Source organism: Drosophila erecta, unplaced genomic scaffold (genome assembly GCF_003286155.1).
Source record: "Drosophila erecta strain 14021-0224.00,06,07 unplaced genomic scaffold, DereRS2 tig00000055-arrow-pilon, whole genome shotgun sequence".
Taxonomy (NCBI): domain Eukaryota; kingdom Metazoa; phylum Arthropoda; class Insecta; order Diptera; family Drosophilidae; genus Drosophila; species Drosophila erecta.
The window spans coordinates 4,708,328-4,722,782 of record NW_020825200.1 but is presented as its reverse complement, the minus strand read 5'-3'; the positions used below and the strand labels follow the sequence as shown (position 1 = coordinate 4,722,782).

The 14,455-nt window shown below is 46.8% G+C and overlaps 10 protein-coding genes across 13 annotated transcripts; 5 read left to right on the top strand and 5 right to left on the bottom strand.

The window, feature by feature from the left end:
• Window positions 1-32: 32 nt before the first annotated feature.
• On the bottom strand, window positions 33-1,451 carry LOC6543446 (zinc finger protein 525). The gene is made up of 2 exons (XM_001968648.3): window positions 1,245-1,451; window positions 33-1,186 (listed from the first exon to the last, which is right to left on the bottom strand). Exon 2 carries the CDS (start codon window positions 1,179-1,181, stop codon window positions 141-143), a length of 1,041 nt encoding a protein of 346 aa, XP_001968684.2. The 5' UTR covers window positions 1,182-1,186; window positions 1,245-1,451; the 3' UTR covers window positions 33-140.
• A 656-nt stretch (window positions 1,452-2,107) lies between these two features.
• On the bottom strand, window positions 2,108-3,254 carry LOC113564144 (zinc finger protein Xfin-like). 3 transcript variants are annotated; one of them, XM_026979544.1, is made up of 2 exons: window positions 3,132-3,254; window positions 2,108-3,071 (listed from the first exon to the last, which is right to left on the bottom strand). In XM_026979544.1, exons 1-2 carry the CDS (start codon window positions 3,229-3,231, stop codon window positions 2,149-2,151), a joined length of 1,023 nt encoding a protein of 340 aa, XP_026835345.1. In that variant the 5' UTR covers window positions 3,232-3,254; the 3' UTR covers window positions 2,108-2,148. The 3 variants fall into 3 exon arrangements, with proteins under 3 accessions (XP_026835345.1, XP_026835347.1, XP_026835346.1); XM_026979546.1 differs by having other exon boundaries at window positions 2,108-3,058; window positions 3,115-3,190; XM_026979545.1 differs by having other exon boundaries at window positions 2,108-3,078; window positions 3,132-3,182.
• Window positions 3,255-3,308: 54 nt separating this feature from the next.
• LOC113564056 (zinc finger protein 771-like) lies at window positions 3,309-4,627 on the bottom strand. The gene is made up of 2 exons (XM_026978435.1): window positions 4,563-4,627; window positions 3,309-4,503 (listed from the first exon to the last, which is right to left on the bottom strand). Exons 1-2 carry the CDS (start codon window positions 4,610-4,612, stop codon window positions 3,309-3,311), a joined length of 1,245 nt encoding a protein of 414 aa, XP_026834236.1. The 5' UTR covers window positions 4,613-4,627.
• Window positions 4,607-5,964, top strand: LOC6543458. The gene is made up of 2 exons (XM_026979548.1): window positions 4,607-5,009; window positions 5,069-5,964. Exons 1-2 carry the CDS (start codon window positions 4,688-4,690, stop codon window positions 5,806-5,808), a joined length of 1,062 nt encoding a protein of 353 aa, XP_026835349.1. The 5' UTR covers window positions 4,607-4,687; the 3' UTR covers window positions 5,809-5,964.
• Window positions 5,881-7,882, bottom strand: LOC6543352. Its single transcript, XM_001968646.3, has 2 exons — window positions 7,483-7,882; window positions 5,881-7,421 (listed from the first exon to the last, which is right to left on the bottom strand). Exons 1-2 carry the CDS (start codon window positions 7,636-7,638, stop codon window positions 6,069-6,071), a joined length of 1,509 nt encoding a protein of 502 aa, XP_001968682.1. The 5' UTR covers window positions 7,639-7,882; the 3' UTR covers window positions 5,881-6,068.
• Window positions 7,883-7,975: 93 nt separating this feature from the next.
• LOC6543491 (39S ribosomal protein L27, mitochondrial) lies at window positions 7,976-8,656 on the top strand. The gene is made up of 3 exons (XM_001968645.3): window positions 7,976-8,132; window positions 8,187-8,350; window positions 8,413-8,656. The coding sequence occupies exons 1-3, from the start codon at window positions 8,069-8,071 to the stop codon at window positions 8,614-8,616; spliced, it is 432 nt and encodes a 143-aa protein (XP_001968681.2). The 5' UTR covers window positions 7,976-8,068; the 3' UTR covers window positions 8,617-8,656.
• A 567-nt stretch (window positions 8,657-9,223) lies between these two features.
• Window positions 9,224-10,438, top strand: LOC6541746 (60S ribosomal protein L27a). The gene is made up of 4 exons (XM_026979549.1): window positions 9,224-9,317; window positions 9,563-9,880; window positions 10,104-10,238; window positions 10,328-10,438. The coding sequence occupies exons 1-3, from the start codon at window positions 9,315-9,317 to the stop codon at window positions 10,230-10,232; spliced, it is 450 nt and encodes a 149-aa protein (XP_026835350.1). The 5' UTR covers window positions 9,224-9,314; the 3' UTR covers window positions 10,233-10,238; window positions 10,328-10,438.
• Window positions 10,439-10,770: 332 nt separating this feature from the next.
• Window positions 10,771-12,399, top strand: LOC6542226 (probable pseudouridine-5'-phosphatase). Of its 2 annotated transcripts, none has more exons than XM_001968643.3 (4): window positions 10,771-10,896; window positions 11,080-11,210; window positions 11,521-11,739; window positions 11,858-12,399. In XM_001968643.3, exons 2-4 carry the CDS (start codon window positions 11,147-11,149, stop codon window positions 12,268-12,270), a joined length of 696 nt encoding a protein of 231 aa, XP_001968679.2. In that variant the 5' UTR covers window positions 10,771-10,896; window positions 11,080-11,146; the 3' UTR covers window positions 12,271-12,399. The 2 variants fall into 2 exon arrangements, with proteins under 2 accessions (XP_001968679.2, XP_015015136.1); XM_015159650.2 differs by lacking the exon at window positions 11,521-11,739 and adding an exon at window positions 11,264-11,482 and having other exon boundaries at window positions 10,773-10,896.
• LOC6541363 (NADH dehydrogenase [ubiquinone] 1 alpha subcomplex subunit 2) lies at window positions 12,365-12,977 on the bottom strand. Its single transcript, XM_001968642.3, has 3 exons — window positions 12,764-12,977; window positions 12,596-12,702; window positions 12,365-12,534 (listed from the first exon to the last, which is right to left on the bottom strand). Exons 1-3 carry the CDS (start codon window positions 12,859-12,861, stop codon window positions 12,452-12,454), a joined length of 288 nt encoding a protein of 95 aa, XP_001968678.1. The 5' UTR covers window positions 12,862-12,977; the 3' UTR covers window positions 12,365-12,451.
• A 137-nt stretch (window positions 12,978-13,114) lies between these two features.
• On the top strand, window positions 13,115-14,445 carry LOC6541569 (tRNA selenocysteine 1-associated protein 1). Its single transcript, XM_001968641.3, has 2 exons — window positions 13,115-13,256; window positions 13,319-14,445. The coding sequence occupies exons 1-2, from the start codon at window positions 13,221-13,223 to the stop codon at window positions 14,291-14,293; spliced, it is 1,011 nt and encodes a 336-aa protein (XP_001968677.1). The 5' UTR covers window positions 13,115-13,220; the 3' UTR covers window positions 14,294-14,445.
• Window positions 14,446-14,455: the final 10 nt, after the last annotated feature.

Here is a 14,455-nt window from a genome sequence, read left to right as displayed (position 1 = left end):
ACGATTACACAAAAATCATTTTTTAATCCATCATAAAAATATCAAAAGACGTATATTCCTTACAAACTAGTTTTATACCTTGGTCTTACAATACCAACGAATATGTAATTGTATTTTATCATCTAAGAAAATCGTAGAGGTCATTTGTGTACCCCGTTAATATGTCTAGCAAGTGTTTTTCTCTGCTTAAAGGACCTGGAACAGTGAGGACACTTAAAGGTCCTTTCAGAACTGTGTACGAGATTGTGCTCCCTAAGGGTGCTGCTCAGTCGGAATGTCTTGGGACAGTTGGAGCAGCGAAATGGACGATCTGGTGAGTGAAGGCGAATATGTACCTTGAGGTGCTGGTTAAGAGCAAAGGCCTTCAAGCAGTGGGAACACTTGAATGGTCGTTCCCCAGTGTGAGAACGGAGATGGTTTTGAAGGTGAAATTTCCTCGTAAATGTTTTCGTGCACTTGGAACACTTGAAGGGTCTTTCACCGGCATGTGTGCGGATGTGACGCTGGAGATCTGAGGATTTAATGAAGGTTGTGGAGCACTGCGAACACTTGTATGGCCGCTCGCCAGTGTGTGTTCGTTCATGCGACTGCAAGGTGGACTGCTGCGCAAAGGTCTTCGAGCAGTGGGAGCACTCGTAGGGTTTTGCTGAATTGTGGGTTTTCATATGCGCCTTGAGAGTTATCCTAAATCTAAAGTTCTGCATGCAGTAGGGACAGGGAAAGGATTGTCCGTCCATGTGCGTTCTCATGTGCCTCATCCACGATCCCCTTCGCTTGTATCTCTTGGGGCATTCGCGACATTCGAATACTATCTCCATGCTGTCGACTTTTCCATCGTCGTCATCATCGGATGCAGATCCAATCCACGCATCTTCGTCTTCCGAAATCTCCCAGTCCTCTTCTTCGAGCAAGGCGCATAATGCCTCCTCCATACCTTCATCCCGAACTCGGCAGTAGAACTGGTGGCTTTTCTCGCAGCTTTGCCTTATCAAATACGCGCTTTTCGCATCCTCCAAGCACGGTGGACATATCATCTCCGACAACAAATCGCCACGTTTGACCTCAAACCCAGTGCACTGTGCGATCATCTCGGCAATGGAAGTTTTGGTCTTTCCTCTGGCGTCAAATATATTGATAAATCTACCGGAACTATCCAGGCAAACACGACATATTTTCGCCATTATCCCTGTAAGAAACTAAAGCTATTAAGCTGACTTTTAAACAGCAAACTCAAAACTACTCACCTGTTTAACTACTTAAGCAGTTTCGCTTGTATGACACTTTATGGTTATGAGAGCAATCATTAATAATTTAGGAATCCTTTCCGTGTAATCTATTTAATTCAAAGGCAATTTCATTGATTTGATCCCACTATTAAACAAAATAAACTAAGAGTTCACATTGTTTACAATGTGTGCAGTACACTGGGCACCCTGTGCTCTGGACCATATCGATTTATTATCGATGTTCGAAATTCAAAATATTTATGTATTTCCCTATTTGATTAATTTTATTAATTTAATGTGTGATATTTAAGAAGGTTAAAGATCTGATGTTTAAGATCTTGAGCAGATCCTTACGTCTAAACTTATTTGGGCATTCCCAAAACTCCCAGTCCTCTTCTTCAATCAAGGCGCAAAGGGCCTCCTCAATTCCTTCGTCCCTGACCTGGCAGTAGAACTGTTAGCTCCTTTCACAGGTTTGCCGAATCGAAAAAGCGTTATTCGCATCCTCCAAACACGACGGACAAATCATGTCGGATACAGATCACCTCGACTTACTGGAAGACCGCTGCACAGGGCGATCATCTCGGCTATGGAAACTTTGATCTTTTATCTGGCGCCAAAGATGTTTACCAAGCCATTGGGCCTTTCCAGGCAAACACGACATATCTCCTCAATTACATGGAAACTAAAGTATTTTGACCGCAACAATGTTGTGATCAGCACTTTTCAAGTTTCGTTAGGCACTGAACACCCTGTTTTTCTGACACCTGTTACCGATGTTTACATATGTAAAATTTTGAAAAATATTTAAACGAATTTTATTTTACAGTAGAATAAAGCAAAAAACGAAGATTATAATATATAATATAAAATGACTGTTTTTCTTATGATGTACTTGTAGTTATATTAATTGCATGTACTTTTAGGGACTATGAAATTTAAATCCGTGTTTAAGGAGGTGATTTTTAAGACCAGTTTTATGTTGAAACAGTCTTGGGCACTTGGGACACTTGATTAAATTCGTATTGTGGGTTCGCATGTGTCGTTGGAGATCGTTGTTAAAGGCGAACGACTCGGAGCAAACAGAGCAACTGAAGCGTTCCCCAGAGTGACTCAGCATGTGCAGGTCCAAATCGGACTGCTGCTTAAAGCACTTCATGCAGAAGGAGCACCTGAAGAATATTTTCCGGGCAGAGCGTTTCTGATACTTAAAAGAAGTATCCGCCTTGTGGGGCATTCCCTGCGATGTCAAGGTATTTCTAGCCGAGAACGACTCATGAGTCCTACTATCACCGAGGAATGTTGTCTTACTATCTGTTTGCCGTATTACTTCATCGTACAATGTATTGCTATAGCTAGAAGATACTTCATCATGGAGCAATTCACATTCGATTTGCTCCTCCTTAATTTGAAAAGGAGTTGTACGGGAGTAGTCTGGTAATATGCATTCTGAATCCTCAAGTCGTTCCTGCTTTACTTGGTATTCCGGTATCTCGAGAGCTTCTTTCTTTATTGCGCTTTCGTCGCAGAGCTCTGCGATTTTGAGGATCTCCTTCTCTGTATTCGCCCCTAACTCGTCTAGATTGTCTTCCGTGGCTCGGATATCTAGCTGGTCACTTTCCGGGCAGGACGGCTTAGATCTGAAGGCAATCCGCGCATCCACGAGGCACAGCGAGCAAACTGTTTCAGGGAGGGAGTCGCCCCGTTGAACGTCTAGGCCAGTGTAGTGGGAGACCACATCCACATTGGAAAGGCCGCTTTCCGATGGCCCATCGAATATGTTTATCACAAAGTTCGATCTTTTCGTGCAAATGCGACATGTCCTGTTTTTCCTAAAGTGAAATACTGTTAACTTATCCAAATCGGTTGTAGCTTTCAAAACAAATACCAAATTTTTCTGTTTACCATATTCAACAGCTGAAAGAAACACAACTGCTAGAGTCACCCTGTGGTCAGCCCAAGGTGGTGGTTGGATAACGATTATCGGATATCGATATATGCACATATCCTTTACCTGTTGAAGGATATTTAAATAACTTAATTTTCGGAACACGAAATATTTTCATTTATTTTTCTAATAGCTTATACATTTTCGTGTATTTTTTTCAGATGTTTAGCCAAAGTTCCTCTGGTTGCGAACAATTTTGGGCAGAAGGAGCACTGGACTTTTTCCTCGGAATGAGTGCGTAAGTGACGCTTAAGATCGTTATTATAAGCAAAGGATTTGGAGCAGAGAGAGCACTCGAAGCGTTCCCCGGAATGCGCTCGCAGGTGCAGACCCAGATTGGACTGTTGCGTAAAGGACTTGGGGCAGTAGGGGCACGCGAAAGGTCGTTCACCCGTGTGACAGCGGATGTGCCTCTGAAGATTGCACTGCTGCGAAAAGGACATCGGGCAGTCGGGGCACTTGAAGGGCCGTTCGCCCTTGTGCGTCCTCACGTGCGACGTCAAAGTAGTCTTGTCCGAGAAGGTCTTTGGACAGTGGTCACAGGAGTAGGGCCGCTCTCCTGTGTGGATCCGGGTATGCCTTTTAAGATCGTAGGTTGAGAGAAAGGACTTCGGACAGTGGGAGCACTTGTGTGGTCGCTTGTGGGTCGCAATGTGCTTCTTATGGCTAGATTCCTCCTTGAAATACGTTTGGCAATCACTGCAATTGTAGGGTCGCTCAACTCCTATCGTGCAAGCTTCATCCTCAAACATTTCTTCCTCAATTGGCTCGATTTTTATCAGGCAATCTGTTGGACTAACACTACTTTCAGATGCTTGGCTGTTTTCTTCGGCGAACAATTCATCCTCAATTGGTTCGTTTTTTATTTGGACGTGGACTGTTGGAGCCTTGTTAAAATGTAATTCCACTTCTTCGGTTTCTTCCTCCTTAACTATTGATTTACAACTTAAGTCTTCTCGGTCGCAGTCCGGAACCTTGAATACTTCCTCCTCCAGTAAATCCTCCTCCTTTATTTGGCGGTCTGGAGTGACGAAGACTGTTCCTAATGGGTCTTTTTCGGAAAGGTGCTCCTCATTGTGGAATGCTGAGATTTCAAAGACAACTTCCTGTTTCTGTAGACGTTTTCGGTAGGCCTGCCAGGATTTTCGAGCATCCTCGAGACACATCATGCAAATGGTTTCAGGAAATGGATCTCCTCTTTGAACTTCTGTGCCAGTGTAGAAAGAAACCACATCCACATATGGGAAATCGGATTCCTGGGTCCCACTGAATATGTTAATCCACGATTCCGAGTTCAGATTACAAATGCGACACAAGGCCACCATAGCCCTGAAATTAAATATGCATTACTTACTCCGAATAAATTATTAACAGAAATATAAGCTTACCTTATTTGTTTACAACTTAAACAGCTGATGGAGCAAGTGCTTTTAACCATTTTTGATATCGATAAATAGTTATTGATGTATCGGCTAGTTGCTCACTTGCTAAGGATTTCTTAAAATTTAAAAAAATGAACTCTCTGACCACAACAGCGGAGGGAACTTTCCTCCGAAACAAGATCCGGGGATATGCCAGGGATCAGCGCGTTGAGTGCCGCATGAAGGCGAAGGACTCCTTGCGCATTGGACTTGGACAGGTTAAGCAGGAAGTGGCGGCCCTTGAGATGGGCACCAAGGACGTTATTGGAATGGCCAGCAGGATCAAGCGGCGCAAGCACGCCACCTCCGAGGATCTGTGCCGCTTGTCACTGGGGTTCCTCCAGGGCAACGACAACATCAACGCATTTGCAGCTATTCCTGGCGCAATTCAGGTCCTTGTTAAGGAGCTGACTGGTAACCATAATTTCATCTTTATCAGTTGTATCTTTATATACAGTGTTCTTGACTTGCAGGACCCCACATTCAGCGACAGACAGATGCTGTAGAGTGCTTGTGTAATCTTTCCCTGGGCGAGGCCCATGTCTCCGATAAGATTGTCACTTTGGCGGGCAGCTACATGGTCACCTACCTCGACGGCAAGGCCGAACGCCTCAAGCGCAGTTGCCTGTGGACACTGGCCAACATTCTGGGCACGTGCGAAAAGGCCGGCCGGGTACTGCTGCAAATGCAACTACTACCCAAGTTGTGGAGGCTCTACAGTGATCCCAATGGCTGCCAAGAAGATACGGCCATCTGCCTTTCCCTGGTAGCCACCCACTGCCTGCAGCATGTAAGTGACGAGGATCGAAGGTATATTGCCCAAAATATGCCCGAGAAGATCCCCGATCAGCCCGGCAACGAGTACTTCATGTACATAGTGCACCAACTGGAAATCGTGAAACAGGAACACAAGCTAGGTGCTCAACAGGCCGAATATCTGGTGCGTTTCTTTGAAGCCACCTTGGCGCCACCAGCCGACCGTCTTAGCCTGATCTACGGGGTGCGCGTAATGGCCAATCTGGTTGCCCTAGGTGACCCAAGTCTTATAGGAGCACTGGCAGACCCGCAGAACCTTGTTAAAACCCTAAACCAGCTCTTCGTCCTGCGAGATCCAGATCTCAGCCTGGACTCGATGCGGCTGCTCAAGAACTATTTGCAATTAAACGTAGCCGATTCCAACCTGTTATTGGATAGCTTGCATATATACGCATAGGGGTTTTGGTTAAGAATAAGTCTTGGGAATCTCTTTATTGGTCTTAGAGTAAATATAAATATAATGAGCTTTGAGTACATGAGAATGTCAGTGAACATGGATTACCACTAAGCAGATGTAAATCACCAATGGAAACAGAATAAATTAAATAAATAAATAATAAACAAACACAATACAACAATAAAATAGAGATACAACGTGGCCAACTTGATTACTAGTTTGATTAAGCCACCTGCTATAAAAAAAGGACTTTGGAAAACCTATATATCATCCTCGAAGAGGGCGATTATTTGACGCTTTTTGGCTTCGTCGTCGGCGTTCAGTTCATTGCCCCTATGGACATTGTGGTTGTGGACCTCCAGTTCGGAGACCGAGTCAAATACTAAATTGCACTGCCCGCAGCGAGCTGAGAAAACGGGCGCTGGGCCTTGCGAAACTGTTCCTGGAGAGACTGCAGCCCGTTGCAGTTTCTCGAGGAACGTAGCCCTCTCCCTATGCTTATCTAGGCCGATTCCCACCGCGGCTCTTCCGCGAATTGGAATGGGTTTCTTAACCGTGGGCGTGCCCTGAGAATGGCGGCTCTCAGTACGTTCAATGGCGTACAGCACATTGTTTTCCTCCGTGATCGGAGTCGTCGTTCCGCTGGCAAAGTCGAAAAGAGGTGGTTCCTCCACCGGGCGGGGATCGCGTATTTCTATAGGAATTGTTGGCTCAGCTCTCCTTTCACCGTTGGACACCCTTACTTGATTGAGCTTCTCGGCCAGAAGCGAGTCTATGGAATGTTCCTGCAGCCAGGTGCAGGTCTTGTGCAGAGCGAATATCATGCGACGGATGAACTCGTGCGGCGAGACCATTTTCTGTCGCCTAATCTCCAGCAACTTGGTCATCTCCGTCACAAACGTGACGAACTGGAACTCGACGCAGTTGTCCAGATGCAACTGCTGCGAGTCCTCGAACATGAAGCGCTTGAAGCATGCCGGGCACTTGCGTTCCTTCCACATGGGCTCCGGTATATTTACCTTGATGTCGCGCAGCTGCAACTGGTCCTGCTCCATGGGATCGTCCTCCTCGAAGTTGGTCTCGGTGTAGTTGTAGCAGTTCTTGTGCTTGCGCAGCAGGGCCGCCTCCTCGTTGTCATCGCTGGAACTAGCCACCGCATAGTCGTCATCTTCATCGTCATTCTGACCACTGCTCGTTGGCAGCTCGCCATCCCGCGAGTGCCTGGGCATGCGGCTGTGGGACTGCTGCTTGTTGAACAGCACGTTTACGTACTGCATCCTCTGCTCGGCATTGCCGTCCAGCTGGGGAGCCGCCTGATTGAGCAGTCGCTTGTGCACTTTGTCCTTGGAAGGGTCCAGTTTGGTGCTGTTGTTCAGCAGAAGATTGTGCACAGGCCTCTGCTCCACATAACGCAGATCCTCCGCCGTGAACAGGGCGCTCTCCTTGTCTATCTTGTTCGCATCTGAAATGTTGACCCTCTTCTGCTGGTAGAGCTCCGCCAGCTTCAGGCTCAGAGCGTTCTTGATGCACTGCTCCCGGAATGTGACGGCATGCTTGAGATAGGAGATGCACGAAGCACATATGTTGCGTGGCAGCCCGTCGTCGGTTGAGTTCTACGGTCAGGCGAAAGAGGCACTTATATACAAGAGGTTACTGGACAATGTAGTCACTTACTTTAAGGCCCGTCGTCTCCTCCAGCAGAATGTTTATGGGCTTTTGCCAGTTGAGAAACTCGTTTGTGGAGCCGTGCAAGTACGTGGGAATCTTAGCGAATATCTCGTAGTCTGCGGGGCTGCTGCAGATGCGGCAGATATTGCCCCACGTCGTCATACTAATGGTAAACTTTAAACTTAATGCTAATGGCTCGTAAGAACGAAGAATTAAAATTTTCAATGACCGGCAAGTGTTGCTCTACCACAGAAGGTGCCAAACTCCAGTCACCCGCTTGCAGCAGTGATGCCTATTTAGCTATTACATGATTTTATAATATTTGAATATTACATGTGATTAGCTACTTAGCTAGGTGTGCTAAATTAATAGCTTATACTATAGTTAATTAAAGCATAAAACATACAGGTAAATACAAAAATAAATATGTAGCTATTTTTGATATATCATTTTATAGCTATATTTTAAGAGCTCTAGTTGGCAACAATGGCCCACAGTCTGTTAATGGGCTGCTCTAGCTAAACTCGGGGTCACACTGGTCGCCATCTGGAATTGCATAAACAAACCTCGTTACTGGACTAAAATCACAAATATGTCGTTTAATATAATGCAAAAGCTGACAATGCAGTGCCTAAAGGCGGACCAGCCGCTGATGAGTAAGAGCTGCCCACGAGCCAGTTTCAGATTATAATCAATTCAATCCACTTTAGCCACCGTGCGCAATGCCAGCAAGAAAACCGGCGGAAGTACGAGGAACAAGAAGGGTCATGCGAGGCCCAAACATCGTGGATGGCGCGTCCAGGATGGCCACTATGTCTCCGAGGGCACCATACTCGCCACCCAGCTCACCACGCGCTTCCATCCAGGCCTGAATGTAAGTAGTGGTTGACTGAGCTTTCCTGGCTCTAATATCCGTATTCTTATTCCCATTAAAAGGTGGGCTTTGGCCGCAACGGAACGCTGTTCGCCATGGAGCACGGCAAGGTTTATGTGACCTGCGAGGCGATCGATCCCAACTGGGACCACACCTGGATTCAGCGAAACTACGCCGGCCGTCAGGACCAGACCATCTATAAGAAGTTCTTTAATGTTGTGCCCGAAAATCAGCATCAGCGATTCCGTCTAGTGGAGGAAATCTAGGTTGTTAAATAAAAAAATTCAAACCAAATTCAATAGCAAATATTTGAACTTTTGGCAATTAACAGAAATCGGTGAGCTTAACATAACCTGTTATTTTAACATGGCAGCCCGATCGTTTTACAGCCCTGTCTTTAGCAGTGTTCTAAACCAAATTATTCGATATTTCCCAAACTTAAGGTTCCAAACTATAGGCTGTTTTCAATGCTTCTTTGTAATTATAAATTTCGCTGTCCCATTTACATTACGAGTTTCAAAGCTTGCCCGTTCTTTTATTTTGTCACTAACTAAGCACTATGGTTCTAACAAACCATAAAACACAATAATTCAAAAACTTTAATTTGTTAACTTTTTTCACACTCAAAACACTTTGTAAAATAGTATGCACCAAACCATATATAAATAAATGTGCCTATAGCATCCGGCTATAAAAGTGTACAAATTTAATGTTTGCGTTGTAAAAGTAACGTTCAATATTCAAAAATACGCAACACCATTACAGATTACATATAATAATAACATTTATAAAAGGAAATTAAACATTAATTTGGAATAGTGTGTACGTGATATTTTTTGACACCAAAATGGTCATTAAGGGTATTTCGTCTCAGGTCGGATGGTATTTTTTGTTATCGCTGCGGGGCGGTCACACTGCTACAACCGCAGCCAACTTCGCTTCTTTCTTTCCTACAATTTTAAAGATGGTGAGTGGACGTCGGTAAATGTGGTGCACCTAAAATGTGGTTTGTGGGCAGGTAAACGATGCGGAATAAAAAGAAAAGTTAACATTGACTGCCGCAGCTCGCTTGCCCACTGACTGCAATGGCGCAGTGCGCACAGCTACTGGAGCGAATGCTGCACGTAAACATAACCTCCAGCACGTGGGTGAAAATGATTGAGGAATGGAATGGATAATGAAAACACGTTTCTGTTCTGCTATCTTTTACAGTCGAATATCAAGCGGAAGAAGACCAGGAAGCTGCGTGGTCATGTGAGCCACGGTCACGGCCGTATCGGCAAGCACCGCAAGCATCCCGGAGGTCGCGGTAACGCTGGTGGCATGCACCACCACCGCATCAACTTCGACAAATACCATCCTGGTTACTTCGGCAAGGTCGGCATGAGGAACTTCCATCTGCGTCGCCAGCACAAGTTCAGGCCCGAGATCAACCTGGACAAACTCTGGTCCCTGGTCGGAGCCGAGAAGTTCGCCGAGCTGGAGAAGGAGAAGAGCACCAAGGCTCCCGTCATCGACTTGGTTAAATTCGTAAGTTTCGCCCATATTCAGCACCCTGCCATCCGAACTGCTGCTGCTTTCAACATGAAGAGACACCCAAGGCGATGGGCGGACAGAATGCGACCGTACAATTGCTCTCACCGTGTAGAGGACAGCCTTTCAGATCAAAGCCAGCAGTTTCTGCAGAGGATGTGCACTCTTCCACCTCCTGCTGTAAGCCATAGTATTAACTGGTATTCCATTCTCTCCACAGGGCTACTACAAGCTGCTGGGCCGTGGTCACCTGCCCGCCCGCCCCGTCATCGTGAAGGCCAAGTACTTCTCCAAGAAGGCTGAGGACAAGATCAAGAAGGCCGGCGGTGTGTGCTTGCTGAGCGCCTAAGTTAAGGTGAGTTTGTGTTCCAGGCCTAGCCATCTTATCTATTCAAAGCTGAAGCTTCCGATTGCAGTGCCTAATTGCTATTGTTTCTCTTGCAGATTGATTCCTCCTCTACAGAAAAAAGCAAGTGGACTACATTCGACCATCAAAAATGTATTTGTTTTTTAATAAATTTAAAAGAAAAACAAGTATCTGCTATTCCTACAAAACGTGCTGTTTACTGTAAGATATTGGGGTCTCATTTGCAAATCGTTTGGCGCAGATTTAGAATTATATATAGACTTTGGAATTATATTTCTGCCGCAACATTACCTTACATTTTTATAATGCATTCTATGTAAATGTCATTGTTTTTTGTGGCAAAGCAAATCAATCTAGCTAAAATTTGGTTAAGCTATCAAGACATTGCAGAAGTCGATAAGATTGTCAGAAATATTGGAAAAATGTAAAATAATTTGTAGTAACTACGAATGACCTATTTAAAGAGCATAACTTCGTCGGTGTAGATTATCAGTTAGGCTCCATTTTTAGCACTATTCTCGACTAGGCTTTCTGGGCCTTCGTCGCTACGGTCACACAGCGCCCAGCAGAAAGCTCGCGGAAAAATTTGGAAGAGGCGGAAAAGTGCGATACGCGCGACATTGCAAAAGGCGGAAGCAGATTACGTGTAGGTCAAGGCCACAGGGATGAGGGCGACCCCCATTTTTGACCTTGCTGCGGGTGGGGGGATGCGGCGACCTTGGGTCAAGGACACCACCGAACAAGGGGCTCGATGTCCAGAATATGCCAAAGTGGACGGGGGATGCGCCTGTAAATGTAAATAAACTTGATTATGACCTCTATGTTACAGGCGCGAAACGAACTTGTTGACTTCATAATTACATAATCGGGAGCCCAGTGAGGAGAAGTGCTGCGAGATGGCCAACAAAGTGCTGCGAAAGGTGACGCACTGCGTCTTTGATATGGACGGTCTGTTGCTGGGTGAGTGCCGCCGTGCTTGAGTCTGTTTTCTGTGTTAATTGTTTGCCGAATAGACACCGAACGCCTCTATACGGTGGCCACCGAAATGATCCTCGAGCCCTACGGCAAGGCATACCCCTTTGAGGTCAAGGAGCAGGTCATGGGCCTGCAGACGGAGCCGCTGGCCAGGTTCATGGTCGAGCACTATGATCTGCCCATGTCGTGGGAGGAGTACGCTCGCCAGCAGCGCGCCAACACCGAGATTTTGATGCGGAACGCCCAGTTGATGCCAGGTACTAATCCCCGTTCTCGATTTGCCGTCACGTTTCAGACACGGAAAGGATATACGAGGAGGTCACCCGGCAGATAGCCGCCTCCTTCGGCCGTCCGTATCCGGTGGATGTGCGTTTCCGGGTAATGGGCACCACGGAGCAGCGCTCGGCGGAGATTGCCATCACCGAGTGCCAGCTGCCCATCACCACCAAAGACTTCCTCCAGCGGTACTCGCAAATGTGCCACGAGCGACTCAACAACGTTCCCCTGCTGGAAGGTTAGCACCACGACCAGAACTCTAATCGGCTTTTCTCCCTATAAATACCTCTGCTTCCATTAGTACCCCACTGTGACCGAAGACGGCTGTTAATCTTGTGCTCCCTTCCCTTTTCAAGGTGCTGAGCGCCTGCTGCGTCACCTGCACGCCAACAAGGTTCCCTTTTGCTTGGCCACCAGCTCCGGCGCCGACATGGTCGAGCTGAAGACGTCCCAGCATCGGGAGCTGTTCGGCCTATTTAACCACAAGGTCTGTGGCTCCACGGACAAGGAGGTGGCCAACGGCAAGCCTGCTCCCGACATTTTCCTAGTGGCCGCCGCCAGATTCGGTGTGCCGCCCAAAGCGTCCGACTGCCTGGTGTTCGAGGACTCGCCAAACGGAGTGACGGCGGCGAACAGCGCCGGAATGCAGGTAGTGATGGTGCCGGATCCACGACTTTCCCAGGAGAAGACCTCGCACGCCACACAGGTGCTGGGCTCCTTGGCAGACTTCAAGCCGGAGCAGTTCGGCCTGCCCGCCTTCACGGATTGAGCTTAATGGCTGATGTACTTTTTGTAGCCGAGCGATGCTATTGCTATAACTGGAAATTGATGTACCTACCAAGCTAATGAATTTAAGTGTAAAGTGTTATCCCATATACACGTATTTGTGCATATAGTATCTGGCTTCGCCTTTATTTCTGCCTAATCTACATAGTTTCGCAGCGTAGCTTCTATTTTCCCACTGCCTCCAGGTTTTTGTGTATGTCTGGAGCAGCCTGGTTGGCCAGCGATAGGGACACCTCCTTGCCGTTGCCTGCGGATATGGGAATCAATGTTGGAGAAACTTGTTGCTCACATCATGCTCATCCACTCACCATAGCGGGCGTAGAGGCGTGGCTGGACGCCAGAGCATTCGCGCACGAGGATCGGCAGGTCGGGATTACTTTTCTTCAGATTCGGATAGAACCTTTCCACGTATTCCCTGTAGAGGAACGCTGCTTGAGCAAATTATATAACGTAATAACGGCGGGCGTAGATTTTACCTGGCTCCCTTGGAGGCTGCTCCTTTGGGATCCAATATGATCCGCAGCTCCTTCAGTTTTGGAGTGAAGCTGGCCAAACGAGACAGAGTGATACGCATTTTGGCAACGCTGCTTCGATTTTGAAATGATGAAGAAGTAAGTTTATTTAAATGTCGTTACTATACAGGGTTGTCAAACAGCCTTGGATTACATATTGGTATTATTGTTTTAAAAAACAAATTACTATTGAGCTCAAACAAAAATAACGTCTAACTCGCCAGAGACTCGAACCACTTAATAAATCGTTTATTAAAGACACCAACCCAGGTGGTTGTCTTGGCTGACATTTGTTTTGCCTGTATCGATTAATACCGATATATGCTTGACGGTCAGCTTACTTATTTGCCATCGCTAACTGTGTTTGGTAAATACCATTTGTCTCTGGAAAGTATTCAATTAAACACGACTTTGAACAAATATGGCGTCCGTACACTGTCAACTGTGGATGGGAAGCGTAAGTAGCAACGCGCATTTCACCAGTAACAAGATCCTCAACGCCCAATATGACCGTTTCAGCTGGAGTCCTACATGACGGAGAACTTCATAATCGCCGCTTTCCGGAAGATGGGCGAAGATCCCACCACGGTACGCCTGATGCGCAACAAGTACACCGGCGAACCAGCCGGCTACTGCTTCGTCAATTTCATATCGGATGATCATGCGCTGGACGCGATGCACAAGCTGAACGGAAAGCCCATTCCGGGCACCAATCCCATCGTGCGATTCCGGCTCAACTCGGCCAGCAACTCGTACAAGCTGCCCGGCAATGAGCGCGAGTTCAGCGTCTGGGTGGGCGACCTCAGTTCCGACGTGGACGACTATCAGCTGTACAAGGTGTTTTCCAGCAAGTTCACATCGATCAAAACCGCCAAGGTGATTCTGGACAGTTTGGGTTTCTCGAAGGGCTACGGCTTTGTGCGGTTCGGCATCGAGGATGAGCAAAAGTCAGCGCTATACGATATGAATGGGTATATCGGACTGGGCACCAAGCCTATTAAGATCTGCAATGCTGTGCCCAAGCCAAAGTCCGAATTGGGTAATGCCTTGGCCGATGGAAACACGAACTATGGCTATAGTGGCACTGGAAGCGGTGCGACCGCAGGAGGTGGTACTGACTATTCGCAGTACTACGACCCAACCAGCACCTATTGGCAGGGATACCAGGCCTGGCAGGGTTACTACGAGCAGGCCGGTGCCTCGATCACAGATGCGGCTGCCTACTACCAGCAGGCCATGTCGCAGTCGCACTCCAATCCCCAGATTCTGGCCCAGCACGCCGAGGCATGGAGCGCACAACGCAGCGCCCAGTACGAGCAGCAGCAGACCGCTTCCGCCGCCAATGGAGCTGATGATGAGTACGGACTGGTCGAACATAAGTTCGTCCTGGATGTGGACAAGATGAATCGAGAGGCCATCGACGCCGACCGCCGTCTGTATGATGCTCTGGAGAGCTCCAAGTGGCTGCCCATTGAACAGCTAGAGGTCTTTTAGGATTCTTATCTACCATATGTATTTATAGCTTATTATAGTTACTATTATGAAAAAAAATCCTCACTTCTACCTTTTATATTTAATTAATGATTTTGAGCAAGCTATCACCTGTAATGGTGATTCTACATTTCTTCGCGAAGGTTTAATAATAAATGTCTAAAA

Bases quoted from the DNA above. Each gene is read 5' to 3' on its own strand.
- LOC6541363 (XM_001968642.3), bottom strand. From the start codon at position 12,861: ATGCGTATCACTCTGTCTCGTTTGGCCAGCTTCACTCCAAAACTGAAG. The intron at 12,703-12,763 runs GTAAAATCTACG...GTTCCTCTACAG, and splicing joins GCAGCCTCCAAGGGAGCCAG to GGAATACGTGGAAAGGTTCT. The intron at 12,535-12,595 runs GTGAGTGGATGA...CCATATCCGCAG, and splicing joins ACGCCTCTACGCCCGCTATG to GCAACGGCAAGGAGGTGTCC.
- LOC6543352 (XM_001968646.3), bottom strand. From the start codon at position 7,638: ATGACGACGTGGGGCAATATCTGCCGCATCTGCAGCAGCCCCGCAGAC. The intron at 7,422-7,482 runs GTAAGTGACTAC...GCCTGACCGTAG, and splicing joins AGGAGACGACGGGCCTTAAA to AACTCAACCGACGACGGGCT.
- LOC6542226 (XM_001968643.3), top strand. From the start codon at position 11,147: ATGGCCAACAAAGTGCTGCGAAAGGTGACGCACTGCGTCTTTGATATG. The intron at 11,211-11,520 runs GTGAGTGCCGCC...GTCACGTTTCAG, and splicing joins TATGGACGGTCTGTTGCTGG to ACACGGAAAGGATATACGAG. The intron at 11,740-11,857 runs GTTAGCACCACG...TCCCTTTTCAAG, and splicing joins CAACGTTCCCCTGCTGGAAG to GTGCTGAGCGCCTGCTGCGT.
- LOC6541569 (XM_001968641.3), top strand. From the start codon at position 13,221: ATGGCGTCCGTACACTGTCAACTGTGGATGGGAAGC. The intron at 13,257-13,318 runs GTAAGTAGCAAC...TGACCGTTTCAG, and splicing joins GTCAACTGTGGATGGGAAGC to CTGGAGTCCTACATGACGGA.
- LOC6541746 (XM_026979549.1), top strand. The intron at 9,881-10,103 runs GTAAGTTTCGCC...TTCTCTCCACAG, and splicing joins TCATCGACTTGGTTAAATTC to GGCTACTACAAGCTGCTGGG.
- LOC113564144 (XM_026979544.1), bottom strand. From the start codon at position 3,231: ATGTGCATATATCGATATCCGATAATCGTTATCCAACCACCACCTTGG. The intron at 3,072-3,131 runs GTAAACAGAAAA...ATAAGTTAACAG, and splicing joins TCTTTCAGCTGTTGAATATG to TATTTCACTTTAGGAAAAAC.
- LOC113564056 (XM_026978435.1), bottom strand. From the start codon at position 4,612: ATGGTTAAAAGCACTTGCTCCATCAGCTGTTTAAGTTGTAAACAAATA. The intron at 4,504-4,562 runs GTAAGCTTATAT...ATTTAATTTCAG, and splicing joins TTAAGTTGTAAACAAATAAG to GGCTATGGTGGCCTTGTGTC.
- LOC6543446 (XM_001968648.3), bottom strand. From the start codon at position 1,181: ATGGCGAAAATATGTCGTGTTTGCCTGGATAGTTCCGGTAGATTTATC.
- LOC6543458 (XM_026979548.1), top strand. From the start codon at position 4,688: ATGAACTCTCTGACCACAACAGCGGAGGGAACTTTCCTCCGAAACAAG. The intron at 5,010-5,068 runs GTAACCATAATT...CTTGACTTGCAG, and splicing joins CCTTGTTAAGGAGCTGACTG to GACCCCACATTCAGCGACAG.
- LOC6543491 (XM_001968645.3), top strand. From the start codon at position 8,069: ATGTCGTTTAATATAATGCAAAAGCTGACAATGCAGTGCCTAAAGGCG. The intron at 8,133-8,186 runs GTAAGAGCTGCC...AATCCACTTTAG, and splicing joins GGCGGACCAGCCGCTGATGA to CCACCGTGCGCAATGCCAGC. The intron at 8,351-8,412 runs GTAAGTAGTGGT...TCCCATTAAAAG, and splicing joins GCTTCCATCCAGGCCTGAAT to GTGGGCTTTGGCCGCAACGG.